The sequence below is a fragment of the Empidonax traillii genome, unplaced genomic scaffold, assembly GCF_003031625.1.
Source record: "Empidonax traillii isolate 1590-97213 ecotype Southwest subspecies unplaced genomic scaffold, ASM303162v1 scaffold8:size5222938, whole genome shotgun sequence".
Taxonomy (NCBI): Eukaryota; Metazoa; Chordata; class Aves; order Passeriformes; family Tyrannidae; genus Empidonax; species Empidonax traillii.
Genome location: NW_020955201.1, coordinates 2,448,463 through 2,471,175, shown reverse-complemented (window position 1 = coordinate 2,471,175; position 22,713 = coordinate 2,448,463). Strand labels below are relative to the sequence as shown.

Genomic DNA, 22,713 nt, shown 5'->3' with positions numbered 1-22,713 from the left:
TAAGTTACAATTGTTAGCAGATCAAGGTGTCAGAGCACGAGAGCAACTGGATTGTCTAGCTTGTAGCAAGGTGTGACTGGGAATGCATTTTACTGCATTAAAAAAATTGTTATTAACAAAGAAAATTATCCTACAGAGTGTTAACACAACTCAACCCCATGAAAGAAAAATTACGCTCTCCTCATTTGCCCAGGGGTTTGTATCACATCGAAGGTGCTTTTCCCTTGAGAAATGCTGCAGGGATATTTTGAATCCTATATAAAATGATTTTTCTTCACTTTGCTAGCTGTGTTCTCAGCTCAGTTTCTGCTAGTGATTTTAACAAGAGCAGCGCTTTAGCAGGCAAACGGAGGACAGAAGCAAAGGGGACCTGTGATACTCTATGAGGAGGCAGAAGAGTTGAGAAGATGGCCTCCTATCCTCTCTCATCCTCTGACAGCTGGCACATAGGCCTGGGAGGTGAATCCCATCTTTTCTCTTGGACTGGTCCCTTTTGGGATCTATTTGCCTGAGTCAGGTACAGAGGCTTCTCAGGGCAGATTTCCTGCCAGCAGCAGCTGCACCTCTCTGCATGTGATTTCCTATCCTCATCCCAAATACTTGCTTTACCCAGGCATCAGAGCTGCCTGGGTAAAGCATATGAGTTTGGAGGCTGAGGATAGCCCTGTGTTTGAGGACACAGGAGATTACCCCAGGTACTTGGAGACTTTGCAACAAGGCTGGGCAGGATGTCACTGTGCTTTGTCAGCTCCTGCTGAGCCCAGAGCTGAGAAACAAAATGGAAAAAACCACCTCAGTACCTCTGTTAAAATAAAGCTCCATATCAACAGCAAGGGGTGCACTAACATTACACAGAATATTTTTACACTCAAAACAAACTCCAGCAGGTGTTGCACAGAAATTTCAGTCACCACAGGTCCTGTGTGAGTAATAAATTACAACAGACGTGAAGGTGGCTCCTATCTTCCCTCTTACCACCTTGATCATTAGAGAAGGACAGTCCTGTCCCCTCATCTTGCTGGGGGCTTCCTGCTTATCTGGGCACCACTACCAATGGATGTCATGCTAAGCCCAGGCCTCAGTTATTCACAGGTAAGAATTTAAAATACACTGACATCACTGTTGGTATGTTTCATTCTGAGTAGATCACCTCACATCTGGTTTAATAGATAGTCAGAATGATTTAACTACAGTGGCATATCTCCTTGACTCATTTTGGGAGCTGAATTTAACCAAATCTTCCGTAACTGGTTAGATTCACACAAATCAAACTCTCTCTCCTTTACTGAAGATTTTCAAGGACTCATGTTAAGAAAACTTTCCTGTCTGACCATTCAGGAGGCATTCTGGAAGTCACACTCCCACCACCAGAGACTTAAGCTCCTGTGACTTAAGCCGCCTCACAGCAGACTACTCCAGTGAGCTAATGGGTCCTCATTTGACTACCTGCACACCCCACATTCACATAGTCAGACCAGGTTTCCTTACCAGCTTGACCCCAGGTTTCCTATTGCAGAATCTCAGACCTTTGGTTCCTTTAAGTAATTTTATCATGGTGTAGCACCATCTCAAAAACCTTATAATGGTGTCTCTGAGGAGGGACGCTGAACAAAGGAACCCCTGGGCTTTTATACTCTGAGTCTGGGATCTTCCAACTGAGTCCTTGGCTCCAGCTGTGTCTCCAAGTGTCTGGTCACCTGGCTGGTGCCACAGGTCCCTGGGCCTTTTGGAATTCAAATGATTGGCAGCTCAAGGCTTCCACCCTCAGGCTCAGGCTCCTGCCTGAGCTCAACTTGCAGCTCATGCACGCTGAGCTGAATGTACTCCTCAACCCTTGGTATCTGAGGTCTAGGCTGGGGACTGGCAGGCAAAACTGGGACACCCCAGCCAGAACTGGGACTGGATTCTGGAAAATGCCTTGAAGACAGGGAATGGAGGGGTCAAGCAGTAATTCTAATCTTATTTGTCTTTTCAGAGAGGGAACATAAGAAAAGTAAGGCTGGGCTTCCATGCAGCCCCTTCTGGCCCTGCAGGATCCTGATGGTCTCCAGGGCACTTCACACCTCCCTGATTAAACTCCCAGCTGTCTCTAATGTAAATTGGGATTAAACCATGCAGTTTTCCAACTAAACTTGTCATTCCTAAGGAACCTGAATGGATTTCAGATTCCAAACTCCCTTCCGATAATCCTTGCATAAATTAAACAATGCAAGGTAAGCATATGAAGATAAATGAATTCAGTCTTGGCTCGTGGGGTGACTAACTACTCGGTTGTCCAATGCAGTTTTATCAACTTTTGAATGCAGCCTGATGCTAAAGTTCAAAAATAATGTTTTCTATTTTCTTAGTGATTTTTATGCTCTTGAAAGCCACACAGATACTGCAATTTCACAGAAGCTTCATGTAGATATGCAAGAGTACTACAGTTTACATTACAGTAATCCATAAGATAAGAATTACAGCATAATAAGGTCAGAGCCATAGGTGTGTAGACAGAACAGTGTTTAGTTATTTGTTTTTCAACCAACAAATCGGGTGAAACAGCAAGCAAATGTTTCTGTCCACAGGTTGTCACAATGAAATCAGGAGCAACAAACTTTAAACTTTGCAAGTCCTGCTCATATTATTTCTAAGTTTTGGTGAACCACAGTGATGATTTGGCACAGAGTCACAGATTAGAAAGAGACATTAGTCAGAAGCCTGAGGTGGGAAAAGGTTATTACTCTCTGCAGAGTATTGATTCAGTAATGGTCCATCCTGATGAAAGGAAAACAAGAATATAGTCTACATGTACTACCTCTGCTGAGTTCCTGATGTTTAGTACTCTGCACAGTTACAAATTTTGACTACCAGATTCATCTTTTAAAGGTCTATCTAAAGTTTCCCTTGAGGATCAGAGCTGAAGCAGTATCAGGTGTTCTGTGGCAGATATGCCCTTGGGAGCTCCAAGTTTTCCTAATTTCTGTGTGAAAGCCATCTCTGACCAAGAGACCTGTCTGGTTTTGCCTGTGCACTTGCTGCAAAGCCCTGGAGGGATGCTGGCCCAGGCTGCAAACCTGCCTGGAGTGCCAGCCTGGCCAGTGGGAAGCACCTGACACAGGGGCTGCAGAGAGCTGCATGTCATAGAGCAGCAGGAGGGAGGCAGGGAGCCCTGTGTGTCTGAAATGCCCTGGAACGGGAAAGCAGGAGAACAGGAGAAGGGAAGAATGCTCCTCATTCATCACTTTGGAGTAACTGCAAATAAACACACTGCATGAGTGCCCCGTCTGCCCGGGCATGGGCTCTTCTCTGCAGAGCTTTTCAGCTCCACCAGACAGACAAGTAGAAAAGACATCTGTCACAGAGGGGAATTCGACCGGCTTGAAAATTTGTGGCTGCGATTTGGACCCTCGTCATGCCCACGTACTGTGTCACTGTGAGAGGAATTCAGTTACCATGGGTTACCCTATCAGTACAGGGACCAAGTGCCTCCCCTCCCAACAGCTCTATAAAAAGAGTCACTCCAAGACACCCCAGCGGCTCCTGCTTACCGGCTCAGACCGGGAGAAACTTGGCCACGGAGAGAGGGAGGGCCGCCAGAGGAGGTGTCAGCATGCCGTCTGCTTTCCAGTTTCAGTGCCACCTCGTTCTCATTTTCCTGGCAGCCTCCAAGGGAGAAACCAGATACCTAGAGGTGAGCAATATCGCTGATGACTAAAACACCTTGCTGTGCTTTTAGCTGCTGTCTTCTAACTTGTACTCCTGGCTTTCAAGCATAGTGGTTTTTATCTCTCTCCCCTCCTATTCCCACTTCTCCTGCATTAAATCTACACCTGGGTAACATTTAATGCAACAGTCCCATGTGTCCTGCACTCCCTCTCCATTTGTTTATAGTCAGCATTTTTGCTGAGGATTTAAGAGATTCACTGTGCACTTAGCTGCTGGGCTCACCTCTAAGGTGCCAGGTTTATTTCTCCTCTGCTACAGGTTGGCAGCTCTCTGACTGAGCTATTCCACAGCTGCACTCTTTCTGGAAAAGGTATATAATGTGCTGTGCCTTTTCTTCATAGGTGCAGGGAGGGGGCTTCATTTCACTTTGCCTCATACTCTTTTTGCCCTCCATCTTTCACCAGGTGAGGGATGCTGGTGAAGATGAGCCCTTCCTACTCCTCAGTGAAGATCTGAAGCGAGAGCTGTCTGCAGGGCAGATCTACCGGCGGTCACTCCGTGAGTTTCCTTGGTGCTCTGGTAGGGACCAGTGGTGGGTGGGAGAGTCCTAGGGGGACCTCAGGGCTCAGGGAGGGGAAGGGGGCTAATTGGGAATGACAGAGGTGTGGGAGCTTTTTGCAAGGCCAGGGAAAAGAAGGACAAAGTGTTAAAACCTCAGAAAACCTGTGCTTGAGGCAGAGGGTTCAGACTCACAGTTAATGGTCCCAGATAATGGGTGTAGGATGGGGATTCTACATCCATGTCCCTAGGCATCCATGTGACATTGGCAAGGGCTGGGGCATAAGTAACAGCTTAATAATAGGCGAAATGATAAGCAAAAAAACTGAAGGAATAGAGTGTTTGTGCACTTGTGCACATATACACACAGAGCTTTCTGCTCAGAGATGCTTTGACATGCCACGCCCCCTGCATCCCATTGTCACTCACTTGTGTTCACGCATGCAAGTTACTATTTATCCTCTGGTGCTGGGTAGACTCCTAATTATTTCAGCTGGCTCTCCCTGTCCTCACTGCCAGCTAGGTCTCAGTATAGGGGGTTCCTGCTATCCCTCTCCTTCCCTGAACTGTGGAAGCTGCCACTGAGTCTCCCTCCAGAGCAGGCAGAGGTAATAGCCCCGTGTCCCTGCTTCTCCAGGGTGCATTGACATGCTGAGTATAGAGGGGCAGTTCACCTTCACCGCAGACCATCCACAGCTGCACTGCGCAACCTTCTTCATTGGGGAGCCTGAGGAGCTCATCATAGTAGAGTACGACTTTGTCAACATTGACTGCCAAGGGGGTGACTTCCTGAAGGTAAGAATCTGCAAGTCTTGCTATGCTTCCCCTTCCCTGCTATCATCTGGCTAGTGAGAGTTATGCTGTGTGCAATGGGCAGGCAAATATGTATGCATACGTGTGTGTGTGTGTGTGTGTGTGTGTTTGTGTGTGCAGAACAGGCTTTCATAAAGGAGCCATCTCTGGGATGGCTCTTTCTCCTTCCTGAGCCACTCTGAGTATGTGTCCTCTCATCATCACCCCTCTCAAGCCAAGTCGGATGCAGGATGAGGATACCTCTCCAAACTGCAGCACCAGCTCTTCTGAACTTTTACAGAAGAACTTCTCCAGAGTGTCCATACGTGGGGTACTGGCTGAAAATTTTGATCAGTACAAGCCAAGCCCACCAGCCCTATTAGGAGGGTTTCTCATTGCCCTGTGAATCACGGAAGCCCTGCAGATAATGATGCAGCTCTCTGAACAGCCCTTACTGCTCTGGGACCCCTGCTCACAGATCACTTAGCACCAGATTATTAGTGAGTGGATCATTGCAGGCTTTCGTTACAATTTCCCTGCTAGAGCTTTTCAGGAAGTTTGCTCTGAACAGAAAAAGGCCCGTGACTCAGAGTATCGAAAGACTTTATCAGTGCATTTTTCTGGCACGCAGGAATGTTGTCCAAGATCTGAACTCAGTCTGGGAGAGAAGGAAAGGCTCAATGGTCCCCAGCTGCTTCCCTCACCTTGCCCTTCGCTCTGCCATGGCCAGGCACAGCATAGGCCCCATCCCACCTAGTGGTGAGCTAAGCTCCAGGGCTGTGAGGAGGAGGAGGAAAGCTGCCCTTAGTCCTTTACTTGTCTTCTGCTCTTGGAGAGGTACTGCTGTTCCCCTGCTCACTTTATTCTGGGAAATGCAGCCTATCTCCCCACTTGGCTACAGGAAGGCTGACTTCAGCCTCTTGTGGGTCCAAGACTATTGTACCCAGACTTATGGTCACTCATGGAAGTTATAAAAATGCCAAGAGATCTTTGACACTTTGTTGAGGTTTCCTTTCTTTGGCCATGGTATCCCAAATTTCTGTGTTTATACAGGTTGCTTCTCTCTGGTGTAATTTGAGCACCTGCACTTCTTTACCTCAGAAATTTATGGTGGTGGCAAATTCAGAGACTGATCCTGATGCTTTTTCATCAGGAAGTCCCACATACTCACGTTAGGATTACTGACTGAAGCAATGGCAGAATCCAATTCTTGAGTTTTGGAACTGTTGACTGGCACATAGAAGGAATTACCCTATGAGTGCAGTTGGGGGGGAACTGTGTAACTATGCTAGAGCTAAGATATATTTCTACTTCTGACACCTTTCTCTGAGGATGGCGAGGGGAAATTGCTAATGTTTGTTCTGAAAGAAAGATTTGTAGAGGTCAATGGTTAAGGTCCAGCCAAGTATGCAGCATTTGTTCTGCTTTCAAGTAATTAGGATGAGGTGAAAGAGCAGATGCAGATAAGAATAATACCTCTACCAATAATTTCTCCCCAAAGTTCTATTGTACTCTAATACCCCTGAAAGGCCTCTCAGACCATTAATGACAAGCTGTTAGACACAGATGGTGGAAAATTACAGGCCAGATCAATAGATATTATGTCCAGAGTTTGAGAGGGTGACATATTTCTTGTGGCTTCCAAATCAAGCTCGTCAAACACTTCTCATAGTAACAATGAAATTGCAATTGTGAAAAATAAAAAAGTAGTGATGCTGAAGAGAAAAGAGATAATTCCCTCAAAAAAAAAAAAAATCACTAAAATTGTCACCTGAAGGAAGTTAAGACAATATTAAAAGTTTTATGTATCCCTTTCCTAAATACCAGTTGAAGCATGAGCTATTAGTTAAATGCTAGAAAATCAATAAATGCAAAGACTTTTTGTTTTCAAGTGGCAGCTTTGAAGAGGCTATCTTGGTGTCAAAATAAAAGTGTCTGTCATACTTAATGTTTTTGTTCTCTGCTAACAGAGCAAAAAGCAAAAGCATTGTTTTCAATTATTGAACCCCTGTAGGTATTTGATGGCTGGATTCTCAAAGGAGAGAAATTTCCAAGTTCCTTGGACCATCCCCTCACTACTTCTCAAAGATATGTAGACTTTTGTGAAAGTGGGAACATTCAGCGGAGCATCAGGTCATCACAGAACGTAGCGATGATCTTCTTCAGGATTCATCAGCCAGGCAATGGATTTACTGTCACAGTCAAGAAAAATACCAATCTCTTTCGTAAGTCTGCATTTTATATCATCAAAGGGGCTTGCATTTGGGGCTGGGAGCAAAATGAATGTATTGCTTTGCAATGAATTCTCTTACTGTCATTATCTGCAGTAACACAGCTCCATTAAGTCCAGCAGAGCCACACACACCTGCATACCTGCAGATTTGATTCAGGCTCAGTGTGTGTAGCAAGAAAAAGAAAAAAAAGCTTAAGAGATAACACAGGCAAGGCTTCAATATACAGGACCATAAGGCTCTTCCTTTCAAATAAGAACTCTCCCAATCTAATATTGGCATGTTCCAATACATTTGGCTAGAACAAATAGTATTAATTTAGAGAGTTAAGCAATTTCTAGATCTGGGTGAACAACACAGTAAAAATATTTGAAAAAGTTCAACAGTAAAACCAGTGTATCTAATGTGATATATGTGATATATGATAACAAGGATTTATTTGCACCATCCACAAGTTCGTGAGCTGACAAAATAATCATAGAATAATAGAATGGCTTGGGTTGAAAGAGACCTTAAAGATCATCTCGTTCCAACCATGGCCAGGCATGCCACCCTCTAGATCAGGTTGTCCAGGGCTCCATCCAACCTGGCCCTTAACTCTTTCAGCAGTGCAACACCCACAACGTGGCTGGGCAACCTATTCCACTGCCTCATTTGCATTGTTTTTGCAAACAGGAGGAGACAGGACATTTAACAATTATTGCTCAGGCTAGTCTGATTTATTTGCCTCACTATTCAAAATGCCAAAAAGAAAGACAAAAGGTGACAGCATGTCTGCCCTGTCCTTAATCCAGTTTATTCAGACATGAGCCTGCAAGCTGGGTCCCCAGTCTGATGGATGTAATTATTGTGAAGTGACTGGTGTCCTTGACTGTCCTGCTGAAGCAGCTCCAGGCCCCCAGGTCTGTGTCAAAGATCCTTTGGGCTACATATATGGATGATAAGTTACTCCCTTACCTGAACTCTTAAGTTTGAACCTAAAGACAAAATTACACTCTCATTTCAAAGAGGTATTTTGCAGGGTAAGGAATTCCAGTTAAGAGGAGCAGATCTGGAGTTGCTGGCAATATCAGAAAATAACCTGTCAAAGCTAAACGAAACTCCTCCACCCACATTTAGCCTCCTTCAAACTGGCAAACTGTATGAGCCCTTGACAGCACGAGCCCCTGATGTATGGATATGGGGTGTGAGCTCTCACGATTGCTTCACCATCAAGTTCCATCAGACTGCATGATACAGGGTTAAAAAATGGGAAGTTTTAAGTAACAAATGTTATGCAAGAACCCCAGAAAATGCCATATTCATGTTTTTCAGCATTTGGTTGTAACTCTCAGTAACCCTCTGCTTTTTTGGTACTGGAAGTACATAATTTTGCTACACTCAGTGTAACTCTTTTACCTTCTCCTGTGTCCCAGCTTGCAATGTCATTTCTCAGACTCCCTCAGGAAGGTTTACCATGGTCATTCCTCACCAGCATAGAAACTGCAGCTTCTCAATAATCTTCCCAGTTGTGATAAAAATATCTGATCTTACCCTGGGACATTTAAATGGTCTCATTTTAAAGGTGAGTTCTTTATTTCCTAATAAGTTACTACCATGTGCAGTTTTCCTGGGCACAGGAGAGGGAGGGGGTGAAGCAGGGGTAGCCTGTAGCGCTGGCTGCTAAGCATGTGTGCTCCAGACCACTTGCATGCATGCTGAGATTTCTGGTTTCCCCCAGAGATGAGAGTTGGGTCTGTTTCTGTCGTTATTGTCTCTGTAATGTTGCAGTGGCAATCAAATTATGCAAAGTACCATTAGTGCATGTAACTATTGCTTGCCTAACAATGGGTAAGAATTTCATTATAAAGAAAGGAGCGTGTCTGTATTTAAATAATGAAAGCAGCAACTGCTCTAAAGAGAGAAAGGAGACACAAATTAGCTAGTAAGGTATTAGCATGGAGAAAATACAAATGTGCTCAGAACTGACTGCTCAGCATGCTGAGCATCCTCTGCTCCATCTGCTCTGATCTGGGGTTTGGTCACAGCATTTGGTTCTTGGTGAAGAACAGAGAGGAGAGGACAAGAGCTGTTGGTGATACCCTGTGCCTGGGAGGTCTGAGAATGTGCCAGTTCCAAAATATCCAGAAGAATAGAGCAAGAAAGTTTCTTTTGCCCTGCCAGTAAGTCTGGAAGCCTAGGTCCTTTATGGGGACTGCCAGTGTATGAGCTAACCAGGCCTTGAGAGATGGGCAAGTGAACTAGTGGAGTTATTCAGGGGATGACAGAAATGGGACAACTGCAAAGGAAGGTAAAGAAATCAGGCACCTAAATTACAGCATAGGGGTGACAGCCCAAAGGTGCTCAAGGTGTCCATGTACTTGTGGGTCCAATATACAGTGAGCTCTTGTTTTCATGCAAAACTACCCTTTTGGTTAATTCCTACTTTACTTAACCTTTGCCACAACAGTGCATTTTAGAACACTTATTGCTTAGGAATGAGTATGGTATGGTGGAACTGAAGTTCCTGTCTGCCAGCTGAGTGTGTGCTCACATGCAGCCCTTAACTGGATTAATTTGATTACATCCAGAATCAGATTGCTTACCTACACTAAAAGCAGTTGATATACCACCTTAACTACATGTCAGTAATTTTGAGAGCCTACTTAGGTCTTTCTTTGGAATTAATTAAGGTTGTCTTACTAATGTCAAATCAGAAGAGTATTGCTCAAGATGAGAAAATGATTTCACACAGGCTTGAGCAAAGGGGATTTCTAAAACCTACTGTTGGCTGCATTCATGTCTAGAGAACTGCAACATTTTGAAGAGAAATGATAAATAACTTTTAGCCTTTGCCTTTTTAGAAACCATCAGCAGGCTGTGCAGGAGTGGGAGATTTTGTAGAGCTTCTAGGAGGAGCTGGCTTAGACCCATCCAAGATGTTTCCACTAGCTGACCTCTGTCACTCCTTTCACGGGTCTGGTAAGAACCCCTTCTTCCAATTGCTGCCACATGATAAAAGAATTAACCACAATAAGATATGCAGACACCCACCCCATCCCAACCCTGCAACCAGGATTTCTTGCTAGACTGGTGAATTTCATGTCTAGCAGAACATGAGAGCTAAAGCTATTCAATTCTGTGGTTTGGCTCTGTGCTACCATGACCACCTTGCCCTGCTGTAATGATTATAAGAAGGTTAAATTATGCATATTTTAAAAATGCTTCTTCTATGACAAATATGATTGTTAGAATGTCAGCACATAAGTCTGGAAATTCACAACAAAGGAGGGAAGTGTGGTTACATTCTCATTTAAGGAGCTTTTCTGTCACTTACTCAGTGTTTCCAGAGCCTTCTTTTCTGCTACAGGTATAACACATACCCCAAAAGCCTCAGAGCTCCCATTACCTGCTATGAACCCTGTAGGGACTCTGAACCTGTTTCACTATCATGACAGGTCATGACTTCTTTGTCCCCATAAAAATAAGAATTCCCCATTTCCATGATATTCAATAGCAGACTACAAAGTGTGGCAGTGATGTGATAGACCCTGCAGCACACCTGTTGTACCTCAGGAGTATCAGTGGGGGCACCAGACAAGTGGCATTTCCACAGAGTTGGAGAGCAGGAGTGTGCCTGATACTTCACCCCGTGGTCTCTCTTGCCTTTCATCACACCACAACTCAACAGTCCAGGCACTGTTCAAAGATTTTACTGGAAAGCACTGGTGCTGAGCAAATACTGAGCACTGAGATGAGACTAAAATGTGTTTTGTGAAGGAAATGAAATTCCATCTCAAAAGCCCCTGCTTTTTCAATGACACACCAGATTTCTCCAACAATGAAACAGGCTTTGCCAAGCCCCCACTCAAATGGCTCATCTAAAGCAGTGTTTAGTGACACTTGTTTTTGCTCAGAGTTCATATGCTGGGCACTGCCATTTGAATTTGTTTTGATGGGACTCTCACATGCCTTCAACTGTGAAGAACATCCTTATGAACAAACCCACTCAATTCCTGTAAGAGGAAACATTTCAGTATTGCTGAAAAGTTATCCCTGGGATAGAGTGCTGTTATCTTTACCTGTCACTCATGGTGTTCAACAGTAGCACACAGATGTGTAGTGGCATTTGCAGGAGTGAAGGTTACAGTGCTTTATTAAATATCCAAGCATTGTAAAGCAGAACTAAAAAATACAAAAATTAATCAGCAATATTATGACTGGAAGGTCATTACTACACACAGATTTGCTGTATTTCTAAAATTACATGTATCAGTGCTTCATAATTCCCAATTTATATATTCTTTTTCTCACACTCTCTCTCATGTATCTTTATATCTCCTTTATATCTCCATTATATCTCACCTCACTAATTAGCCCAAATGAAGATTGGCTGTGACAACACCGTGCTGCGAATGGTCTCCAGTGGCAAACACATCAACCGTGTGACATTTGAGTATCATCAGCTTGATCTGCAGGAAACAGAAATGAGAAAGGAGAACAGCATTGAGGAATTCTGCTTTCCTAGTATCTGAGAAACGAGGCGACGCATTTTCACATAGCTGATGAAAATAAGGTTCTGGGGAATTAAAATAATGTATTTTTTCCTTTAACCAGCTGGTATGATTGAGCCTTTCTATAAGCATATTTCTTTTTTTCATACAAATCAGTCATTCTCATGACCAAGCAGGAAAAAGCAGCAAATATATTAATCTTTGTTATTATCATTATGTTCTTTCTGCAGTATTTAAGCTCATTTACCACATTCAAAATCAATAGCAAGAATAGAAGCATATGTTTCCCATATAAGTATTTTTAGGAAAATAGGCACAAACTGTAGTCTGAGGACATATAAAACTCACAATAAGTATAAAATTCATGCAGCAACTTTATCCTTTTACATCAGATATAAGCAAAAAAAAATTAGATGGTGAAATACACTTCCAGTTTTGTAAGAGGAAGCCCAGCATTAGTGTGTGTAAAAACTACTGGTTTATTTATGACTATAAATGTACTATTTATTTCTAATTACATGTTTTTAATAAAAAATTATAGCATGAGACTTCCTTACACAAATCCAAACATAAATAAATACATTCCAAGAGTTGGCAAAGAATTAGTATGCTGTACTTTTTTCTGAAGAGCTCATTTTAACATTCTATATCATGCACGGTTTTCTGGGAACTAAAATTTTGGACACATGTTGCTGTAAAACCATGGACTATTATAGGCAGAAATTTGGTTTTCCAAGGTTGCTTACACCTCTTCATGGAGAAAATTCCAGCAGTACACTCTTCCATAGTTTTTGGTCAGATGTCCTGCTGATCCATGGAGGCAGGGATACACAAATATAGATTAATTTTTTCTAGGCCTTTGGTGACCCAGAAGAGGAGTGTTAGCCTAATGAGCTCCAGGAAGCACAAGCACAGCAAAGGACCAAAGTTGTATCAGAAAGAGGCACAAGGAGCAATTGTTATGTTTTCTGGGACTGCTACCTGGCAGTAATGGGAGAAAACTGTTCCTCCTTCAGTGCTCAAATAATGTTCAAACCTAATTAATCCAGCTGCATTCTTGAAATCTCCCACTCTGATTTATGGCTTTTATTCTCACAGTCATTCACCCAACTTGAGTGTCTTGATTATTCAGTAGGTCTGAAGTTGATTCCCGTGACTGAAGTGTGTGAAAACTACAGAATGCTTTCAGACTCTCCTTGTGGGTTTTGGGAGCTCAGTCTTTTCAAGTGACTTATGAACACAGGGATGTGTTTGGCAGACAGGTCAGTGCAGGGTAGATATGCTCAAGTGAGCATATCTACCCTGCAGGGCTGTGTTTATGGAAAAAGTGGGAATTGTAGGAATGTTTCACTTTGTTTCAAAGAAATTAGACAAAACTGCTACCCCAAGACACGGAGCATCCCTGATTCAGGACTTAAGTGAGGGGTCTTTGGACACTACATTGCTGTTCCAGCCCCGTGCAACTCAACTGGGCTTTCTGGGCCCTGCTGGCAGTGCTGGTGTGGCCACCCAGCACCAGAGACTTTGAATCTTAGAACCACAGAATCATAGAATGGCTTGAGTTGGAAGGGTCATCTAGTTCTAAACACCCTGCTGTACACAGGGACACCTTTCACTAGACCAGATGTCTCAGAGCTCCATGCAGCCTGACATTGAACACTTCCATGGATGGGGCATCCACAACTTCTCTGGACAACCTATTCCAGTGCCTCAACAGTCTTATAGCAAAAAATTTTTTCCTAACATCTGATGTAAGTGTGACCTCTTTCAGTTTGAAGCCATTCCTCCTTGTCCTGTCACCACATGCTCTTGCAAAGAGTCCTTCTCCACCTTTCCTGTAGGCTCCCACCAGGTACTAGAAGGGCACGATTAGGTCACTCGTAAGCATTCTCTTCTCCAGGCTGAACAACTCCAAATCTCTCAGCCTTTCCTCACAGGAGAGGTGCTCCAGCATTCTAACCATTTTGGGGGCCCTCCTCTGAAATCATTCTAACAGGTCAATGACCTTCCTGTGCTGAGGACTGAGGTTCCCAGAGCTGGATGCAGTGCTCCAGGTGGGGTCTCACCAGAGCAGAGCAGAGGGGCAGAATCCCCTCCCTTGACCTGCTGCCCACACTGCTTTTGATGCAGCCCAGGATACAATTGGGTTTCTGGGCTGTGAGTGCACATTGCTGGGTCATGTCCAGCCTCTCCTCCACCAGCACCTCCGAGTCCTTCTCAGCAGGGCTGCTCTCCATCTGTTCATCCCCCAGCCTGCACTGATATCAGGACAGCTCTGACCCAGGTGCAGCACCTTGCACTTGGTCTTACTAAACCTCATGAGATTCCCATGGTCCCTCTCTTAGAGCTTATCCAGGTCCCTGTGGATGGCATCCCATCCTTCAGGTGTGTCAGCTGCTCCACTCAGCTTGGTGCATCTGCAAATTTGCTGAGAGTGCACTTGATCCCTTTATCTATGTCACTATTAAAGATAATTAATGATAATTAAAGATAATCAATAATATGGATTCCTGAGGGACACCAGTTGTCATTGGTGTCCATCAGGACTCTGAGTCATTGACCCTACTCTGTTGATAAAACTGTCCAACCAATTCCTAACTACCTTACAGTCCACCCATCAAATCCGATTTTGGAGAGAAGGATGTTGTGGGGGACTGTCTTTTACAGAAGTCCAGGTAAATTATATCTGTAGCCCCTTGACTTGTCCACTGATATAGTCACTCCACCATAGAAGGCCACTAGGTTGGTCAATCAGGGAGAAAAAAGTTAGGGCTCAATTAAATAGTTTTTTTTCCTGAGAAAACTTGCAGTGAGAGAGCATCTCTGTCCACAGGTATCTCACTCAGCTCATCCTTTCTGGTGCCTGTTGCTGTCAGAGTGGCCCTAATTGCAACTAGCCACACCAGCCTTTCCTGTGCACCCTTTGGTAAAACAAGGCATATTTCTGGGTTGCACCATCTAGGAATAAGCTCCCATGTCAAACTGTTCCCATTCACATGCCTACCTTCAAATTGGGAAGAGGTAGAGGTCTTTAAAATGCTACTCCTTAATTAAGAAACACAGAGCAGTTGAAACATCAACAACAGATTCCAGGTCCAGCAGCTCAGCACTAAGTCGCCAGTGAAGATAAACACAATCTTTTGTTTCATGCAATTTCATGGTGGGATTTTCCAACTTTCAGCTTTATGTTGTACTTTTTTTTCAATACTAACATGGGTTAAATACTCCAAAACACCAGGGCCTTACAGAAAAGATTCTTAATGCTCAGAGATTTGAGATTTCACATTCCGTAGTATACAGAAGTGAATTCTATTACTAAGAAAGGTTACTGTTACAGATGAAGGAGAATGAAAAACAACACTCTGCATAGCACAGCACTATCTATTGATATGGTTCCATGCATAATACTCAAGTACGTGGTGGTTTTCTCAGAACTGGTGTCACTTTATTCCTTTTAATCAACATAAACCTAGGCAGCACCACTCTTCTCTGATGCCTGTCTTGGAAAAACTTGAACCTCAGACAGCTAGGCATTCTCTGGTCTGTGCTTTAAGTTCTATCTCATACAGAAAATCAAGTCATTTCAGTCTGTGTACCTGTATTTATAAAGGCCCTTATCATTTCAGGAGTTGCAGAACTTCAGTCGCAAGAAGTCAGCTCTCAGATGCCAAATGGTCATAAATCCTCCAGGGCTTAGTACTGGAGAAGTAAGGAAATGAGTATCCTCCTGAATAGGGGGGGGGGGGGGGAAGTGTAAAGCAACAAAAACACTGGAAGGAGAAAAACAAAAAAGGCAACTGAAAGTTTGTAAAAGGGAGGGGGAAAGTAGGATAAGAAATATGTGAATAACATGAACATCTGTTGAGAGAAGCAGGAAGAGAATTTCTCAATTAGCAAGGTTGCAGCCTGGAGGCTGGCAGGAGTTGGAAAGCCTCCTAAAAATTAAAAAAGAAATGAAACATCTAAAAATAAAAATGTAATGAAAGTCTTTGAAGAAGCAGTGTTTGGAAATTTTGGCTTTGAGAAGAATTTGTATGTCCAGGATTCAGACACCCTGACATCCATCACTGTAGGCAAATTCATCAAAACTAAACTTTATGTTAAAACTCACAGAATCATCAGGAGGAGGTGTGAGTGACAGATTTAGTGCAGACTCTGATATCTGAGAATAAACCACTTTTCTTTGTCTTTTTTATTCAGAATAACTACTGACTTTCCCTTAGAGAAGTGATGTAAAAAGTGTTATGATACCACAACAGTACTATATGGCACAAGAGCACTGTACTAGATTGGGTTAGCCAACAGTCAAGTAATGACTAAAAAACTCTTTAGCGTCACAAAAACTAAAAGGATCCTATGGTTAAAAATTGTTGTTTGCAGTGAAAGGGAGAAATCAACTGTTCTTGCTGCAAAAAAACTCATGGAAGACAGAGGGATACAAGATCAACTCCTGCATTGCTGTACTGACATGAAATCCAGGGTGGTTGTTCAGGAAAAATAATGTAGTGAGTTGTCCAGAGGGAAGCTGAATTTCCCATTTTATTTAAGAGTTCACAATTAAAAGTCTCCTACTTCAAACAATGCAATAAATCTTCAGCTTATGTTGGGGGAGGGGGTTCCACCTATACCAGGTATAAATGAAATAAAATAATTAAAACTGCAGAAATTTTATAGAGAGTGCTAACTAAGAATTTATTGTTTCAATGGTCCAGAAGAGAAGCTAGAAATACTCTGGAGGCAGTGGGGGGGGGGGGGGGGAAAGTAGCTCGTCATTCCCTGCAGAAGTGACCCCAGGCATTTGAAACAATCAGTCAGCTGAAAAATGTTTGTCAAGAGTTTTCTGGCAATAGAAAGGGAAACATTGTTATGGGACCCACCAACATAGAGCATATGCCTATTGTAAAATAGGACTTGATAGAGGAGCAAATACAGACTTGTTCAAGTTCTTTGGGATTTTTAAGAGATAAAAAAATACTGTTCAGAAATTAAGGGACATTTTCAATAAGTAAAGGTGCATTAAAAACCTTTTATAAAAGTTGGGCCTATGACACTAAATAAGGAGGAGATAATTCACTCCCTCAAGGGCAGAGAGGCCCTGAGGGACAAATGAGAGAGAGGGGCAGTCACCAGCTGCGTGAAGTTTAACAAAGACAAGTGCTGGATTCTGAACCTGGGACAGGGCAACCCTGGATGTACATACAGACTGGGAAAAGAGAGGCTGGAGAGCAGTGCTGCAAAAAGGGACCTGGGGATCCTGGCTGACAGCAAGTCTAATCTGAGTCAGCAGTGCCCTGGCAGCCAGGAAGGCCAACCGTGTCCTGGGGGCATCAGGCAAAGAAAGCATCGTCAGCCAGTCGAGCGAGGTGATTGTGCCACTCTGCTCTGCACTGGGGCAGCCTCACCTTGGATATTGTGCAACTTAAGAATCCATTAGAGTGTCCAAAGGAGGGCAATGAATATGTATGTGAAGGGCCTTGAGAGGAAGCTGTATGAGGAGCAGCTGAGGTCACTTGGTCTGTTCAACCTGGAGAAGTAGGGGGAAGGTCTCATTGTTGTCTAGTTTCCTCAAGAGGGCAAGTGGAGGGACAGGCGCTGATCTCTTCGCTCTGGTGACAAGTGAAAGGATTCAAAGTAAGAGCATGAAACTGAGTCAGTAGAAGCTTAAGTTGGATATCAGAAAAAGTTTCTTCGCCCAGAGGATGGCTGGGCCCTGGAACAGGCTTCCCAGGGAAGTGGTCACAGTACCAAGCCTGACAGAGTTCAAGAAGTGTTTGGACAATGCTCTCAGGCACATGATGTGATTATTGGGGTGTCCTGTGCAGAACCAAGACATGGACTTTGATCCTTCTGGGTCTCTTACAACTCAGAATATTATATAATTCTTTGATTTTATTCATTTCTGTCTTTGGAGGTAAAAACTCAGCAGAACAATTGTAACTGAGAATGGCAGATGATAGTGAAATATTTTGATTTCTTGCTTTGTAAAGTGACCATCTGTTCCCAAAATTACATTTTTCCTTCTTAAACCAGTGACAAAAAAATCATAGATGCATTGGCAGTAATGTGCAACTCTCCATTTTATAATACACAATAACTTTTTAATTTAGATTTTTTTCTGCTAAAGTTATATTGATTTTTATCTTTCACAACTGACAATGAAAATAAGCACTCAGAGCAAGACAAGTCTGGTCTTTCTGAATGGCAGTCTAAACAACTTCTAAAACATCTTCTAAACATCTGGTCTGCTAGTACTGAGTCTATGAAATCATGCCCTCATTTCTCTGTGGTCAAGTTTTGATCAATATTTAGGAAGGAGTTCCTGGAAGATGAATAGTAAGGAAAGCAGATTTGCAGAACACATCAAGTGATTCGTTTTATAAGCTGCTTCCTACTTACTGGTGCAAATTTTAAGTGCATCTCCAGTGCTATCACACTTGCACTCTCTTTACATGCCAAGTAGATTTTATGTTACATATAGGGACTACATTAATTTTTGCTCATAGGATAAAAAAGGTACTGAGCTCTATTATCCAGCACTGGAATATATGTAGTACCAATCATGTTACAGAGACCAAACTAATTTTTAATGGCTCTAAGAAATTTCACTTGCTGTCATGAAAGGCACACTTCTTAGGACCTCCAAGCTGTACTTATTCAGTTCTAAACACAGCTAAATTATACTTCAAGGAAGTGATTCATTATCATCATTTTTATTCAAAGACTCATTACTTCTGGTATCTGAGTAACTTTCTTGTTGATAAATTGACACAGTTTTCACTTTTTTCCCCCACTTTGCTTCTTATCTTTAAAGATCAGCAACAACTAATCATAGCAACTATGGATTTTGTACGCACATCATTTCCTATTAAAGGAAATGCAGTGTATTACACGTGAGTCACTACAAAATGAAAAGTTTTCATTATCTGTTCTTTTGAATAAAATTGATATTCATGGTACTGTGCTGCTGCAAATTACCATCAAACCATCAATTACAGTGTTGACTAATAGGGTTTTTTTATAACTTTGCCCCTCATCAGGAAAGCAAGCAGATTTATAACCAAAATTTGCCTTTTATCTATACACTGGTACTCAGTGTTCCTCATCAAGATTCATGCAGCATTTTCTAGACCCCAGGCATGTCCTTCAGGTCAAGCACATGATGCTTGTTCCATGATGTGCATATTGCTCACAGATGGCCCTGGCAGCCAGGAGGACCAACCGTGTCTTGGGAGGCAACAGGCAGAGAATCCCCGGTCAGACGAGGGAGGGGATTGTCCTAGTCTGCTCTCTACTGGGGTGGCCTCATCTTGAATATTGCACGCAGTTTTGGGCACCACAGTACAAGAGGGATATAAGGCTGTTAGAGAGAATCCAAAGGAGGGCCACTGGCATGGTAAAGGGTCTAGAGGGGAAGGCATATGAGGAGTGGCTGATTGCTCCTGCCAGGAGCTTACACTCTGCCAAAGCTGAAGGAGAAACACCTTCTGAATTTTAAGCTCACAAGCACAGTACTCTAGGTCTTGTCCTTCCCTCTGGTCCCATCCCTGGTTCTGCCTTGCCTGGGCTCCTGGAGCCCCATAGAAGAGGACCACAGCTTTACAGACTCCTGCTCTCCAATGCTCCTAGGAGTCTGATCAAACTGTTGTCAAGTAAGGATGATCTCGGCTTTTCTGCTGCAGAAGATGTCCAGGTTGAACCTTCTCCTGGAATGTTTCCCACTGCTGGTGATGAGGAGGTGCTTGAGGAGGACTCTTCTATGTAGAAGAGAGAAGCAGAAGCTGCTCTATTATTCAGTCTGGCCATCAGGGCCCACTGGCCACTGCAGATACCACATGCAGCTACAGGGAAGCACTGGCATGTATTTAAATAAAACATTACATAAAGCTTAGTTATTTAAACAATCTGAGGCAACAGTAAAGGGGATGACTAAGTACTTATCACACAAGAAAAACAAAAATTACAGAATCATCATAATGGCAAATGATGAAAAATCACAATAATTTGTCTGAAGAACAATTATTCTGTCTTTGGAAAACTCAGCTTTAAAATTAACTGACAAATACTGGCAAATACCTACAGCACAGTAAAACTGGCTGAACTCAGACACAAAAGCTGAGTGGTGATGACTCTTGGCATCTTGTTCAGATGTCAGAGCTTCAATTAGGCTGATGGGGGTATTTGCTGAGAGTCTCAGCTGATCCTACCAGGCTACCGCAGTCCAAAACTCCTCCTAGCATTGTGAAGTCACACAAGGTGCCTGGCCCAAACATTCAGCTCCCCAGTTTGCAGCTGACCCCTATTGTAAACCAAACTAGGCATCTCCTGATATCAGAAGTATTGTATGCGGATTCGGTAGATCCCAAAAGCCCTTCAGTCTGGATATGGATGTGTGGGGATGCAATTTAAACTTAGACTGTCTGAAAAAGTTTCAGAAGCTTTTGAATTAGAAAGTCTGTATTTACAAGATACCCTTTTGATGAGGTTTGTGGTCCCAAGGACTACATCGAGCAGATAGCATAAGTGGGTTCAAAGCTACTTTGTTGTAGCTTCTGTGAGGATACTACAAGACATGACAAAATCAGCAATATCTCTAAGTAGCTCTTGGTTTCAATCCCCCTCAAATTTAGGTGCTGTAGTAAACTAAGCATTAAACGGATCACCTTTTGGAGGAGGTTCAAACACAGAGTCAAGTTTCTGGTCTCTCTTAAAAATATTTTGGTTTGGAAATCTGGCCTTTTTGCAAGGCAAATGAGATTGATAACATATGCTTCTTACTCTGCAATAATTTAATTTGAGTTACGGTAAACACTCTTTCAGGCCTGATAGATATAACAATTAACTGGAAACCAAAATGAATTGTCCCAAATGAAGTGATAACCAAATGGGGCCTCTGACTCTTCAATCAGTCAGGCTTCAGCCTCACCTTTGGGAATGTGTAGGCAGTTTCTTATTGTACAAAAGATCCTTTATCTTTATGCTGCTGCAAGCTGCAGGGTTGAGCTGAAGCTTTTGGAAGAAGCAACGTTCCTAGTATTACTAGTGAAAGAAAGACTCTTGTTAAAGTACATTGCGTTCCTTTAAGCAGAGGAGGTGACGAAAAACAGAAAAGACCTGCTTAAAGGCAGGAAGATCTAGATCCTCAAAATAAGAGGCAGAAAAGAAGTAAATCTGGGAAGCTTTACAGAGACATCTCTGCATAATAAGGTCCATTCTTAATGCAGCTGACACCCACATTTATCATCTCATTACATCAAAATATGTAGTTATCTTTGGAAGGAGATTGTTTTTGGTTGATACATTTGTCACTGCAGCAGTATCACTCTCACCTGTCCAAATATAATATTTTTAATGTTAAAAATAGATTCTTCACAAAACACGGAAATTGCTGCGTGTGTACTGTCATAATTTGGTTGGATTGAACACAGATAATGGGGATTACAATAATAAGAAACCTGCTTATAATCAGCCCGTCTGAGCTGTCAGTCTCTACAGCCAGTGGATGTACAATTTTCTGGGGAGCTGAGAATGCAGTGGAAGTGCTATTTAGATTAACTCATCTAAAATGAAGAATGAGATAGACTGAATCCTGGGGGGTTTGTCGCAGTGGTTTTGGGTTGTTCTTATACAAAACTATCTTAATTAGGAACAGGATCCATCAGAGTTTGTTCCCATCTCTTGGCTGTTTTGGACAGTTGTTCTTGAAGCCTTATTAAGGAAAAGTGGAGCAGGAGGGGAAAGTTCTGACAAGTGTGTATTTACATACTTTACAGAGGACATATCAAAGTCAAGTAGACTTCGGAGCCTGCATTGCAAAAGGCAAATCAATTGGAAAAGGCCAAGCTGGTTCACCATAACCCAGGGATACGATTATATTACTACACAGATGCAGGAGACTCCATCATTGAAAAGCCATCAGTTCTACCACTGGCTTTAAAATACCTGTCACAAGAACTGGAGCACGGTTTAACTCTGAATAATTAGGTCACACAAATAGATCCCACATATGCTCAGAATTGATTAATTGCCATGCATAATTAGTTATTGATTACTAGTGAGTTAACTACTAATTCCTATACAACTTACTATTACTACTAATTACTGCTATTCTTCATATTGGGATATGGTTTCTTTGATGTTTTCTAATTTACACAGAAGTATAGTATAGTATGCAATAAGCTTGAAAAACTCAAAACTGGCGTATAACTAAATGGGGTCAAATGCCAGTGAGCTGTGTGCTCACTGCTGTCCCCAGCCCCTCAGAACTGTTCTGTCTGAAAAGTGCCTCAGCAGATCATCTGAGTGCCCGCTCCATGGTTGCCCCAAGTTGCTCAGGGGCTTAGCCAGTGAAGAGTAGAGTTGCCCATGGACAGAAAGGCCATAAACTGGCTACTCAGCACTATATGGTCCCTCCAATTGTTTCCTAGGTCTAAAACACCCTCTCCATCACAAGAAAATCTGAGGACCGGTGAATAAGGTAGGCACCCTGTCCAACACCACGAATCCCACTAGACAGCTTCTATTCTGTCATCAGTGGAGCATCATAGAGTCTGAAAGCAGGTGGGCACCAGTGGTGTCCTTGGGAGAGGCAATTTGCCCAGCTTCCCTGAAAAGGGAGAGGTTGCCTGCCAGAGGGCCTGGAGAGGGTTCTGGTGCAAACCTAATAACCATTTCAGTGGCTTGTCAACACTGACATTCTGATGCAGGATGGGAACAGAATGCAGACAGTGATATTGTCACATTGTGTGCTGAGCAGTAGCTTGTGGGAAGTGGTTTCCCATCTGTAGTGACCACTGGAATAATAATGGGTCTTGGACATGTGCTCTGACCCAAGACCTTCTCAAGGTCAGTCTCATTAAAAGGTCTGCATAACTGGAGTCATCTGCAGTGTCAGGGCTCTCTCGCTGGTCAGAAGAAACAATGCCCGGGAACTGCAGTTCAAGTGTCTCTGAAGCAAACATGCAAAATGGATCTGATGACTGACACCAAAAACC

At 43.0% G+C, this 22,713-nt stretch overlaps 1 protein-coding gene across 1 annotated transcript; it reads left to right on the top strand.

The window, feature by feature from the left end:
• Positions 1–3,491: 3,491 nt before the first annotated feature.
• On the top strand, positions 3,492–12,317 carry CRHBP (corticotropin releasing hormone binding protein). Its single transcript, XM_027882775.1, has 7 exons — positions 3,492–3,673; positions 4,113–4,206; positions 4,844–5,001; positions 7,013–7,223; positions 8,645–8,793; positions 10,073–10,190; positions 11,586–12,317. The coding sequence occupies exons 1-7, from the start codon at positions 3,593–3,595 to the stop codon at positions 11,741–11,743; spliced, it is 969 nt and encodes a 322-aa protein (XP_027738576.1). The 5' UTR covers positions 3,492–3,592; the 3' UTR covers positions 11,744–12,317.
• The last annotated feature ends 10,396 nt before the right edge of the window (positions 12,318–22,713 follow it).

Coding starts and splice junctions, on each gene's coding strand:
- CRHBP (XM_027882775.1), top strand. CDS start 3,593: ATGCCGTCTGCTTTCCAGTTTCAGTGCCACCTCGTTCTCATTTTCCTG. Junction 4,207..4,843: donor GATCTACCGGCGGTCACTCC/GTGAGTTTCCTT, acceptor CTGCTTCTCCAG/GGTGCATTGACATGCTGAGT. Junction 10,191..11,585: donor TCACTCCTTTCACGGGTCTG/GTAAGAACCCCT, acceptor CTCACTAATTAG/CCCAAATGAAGATTGGCTGT.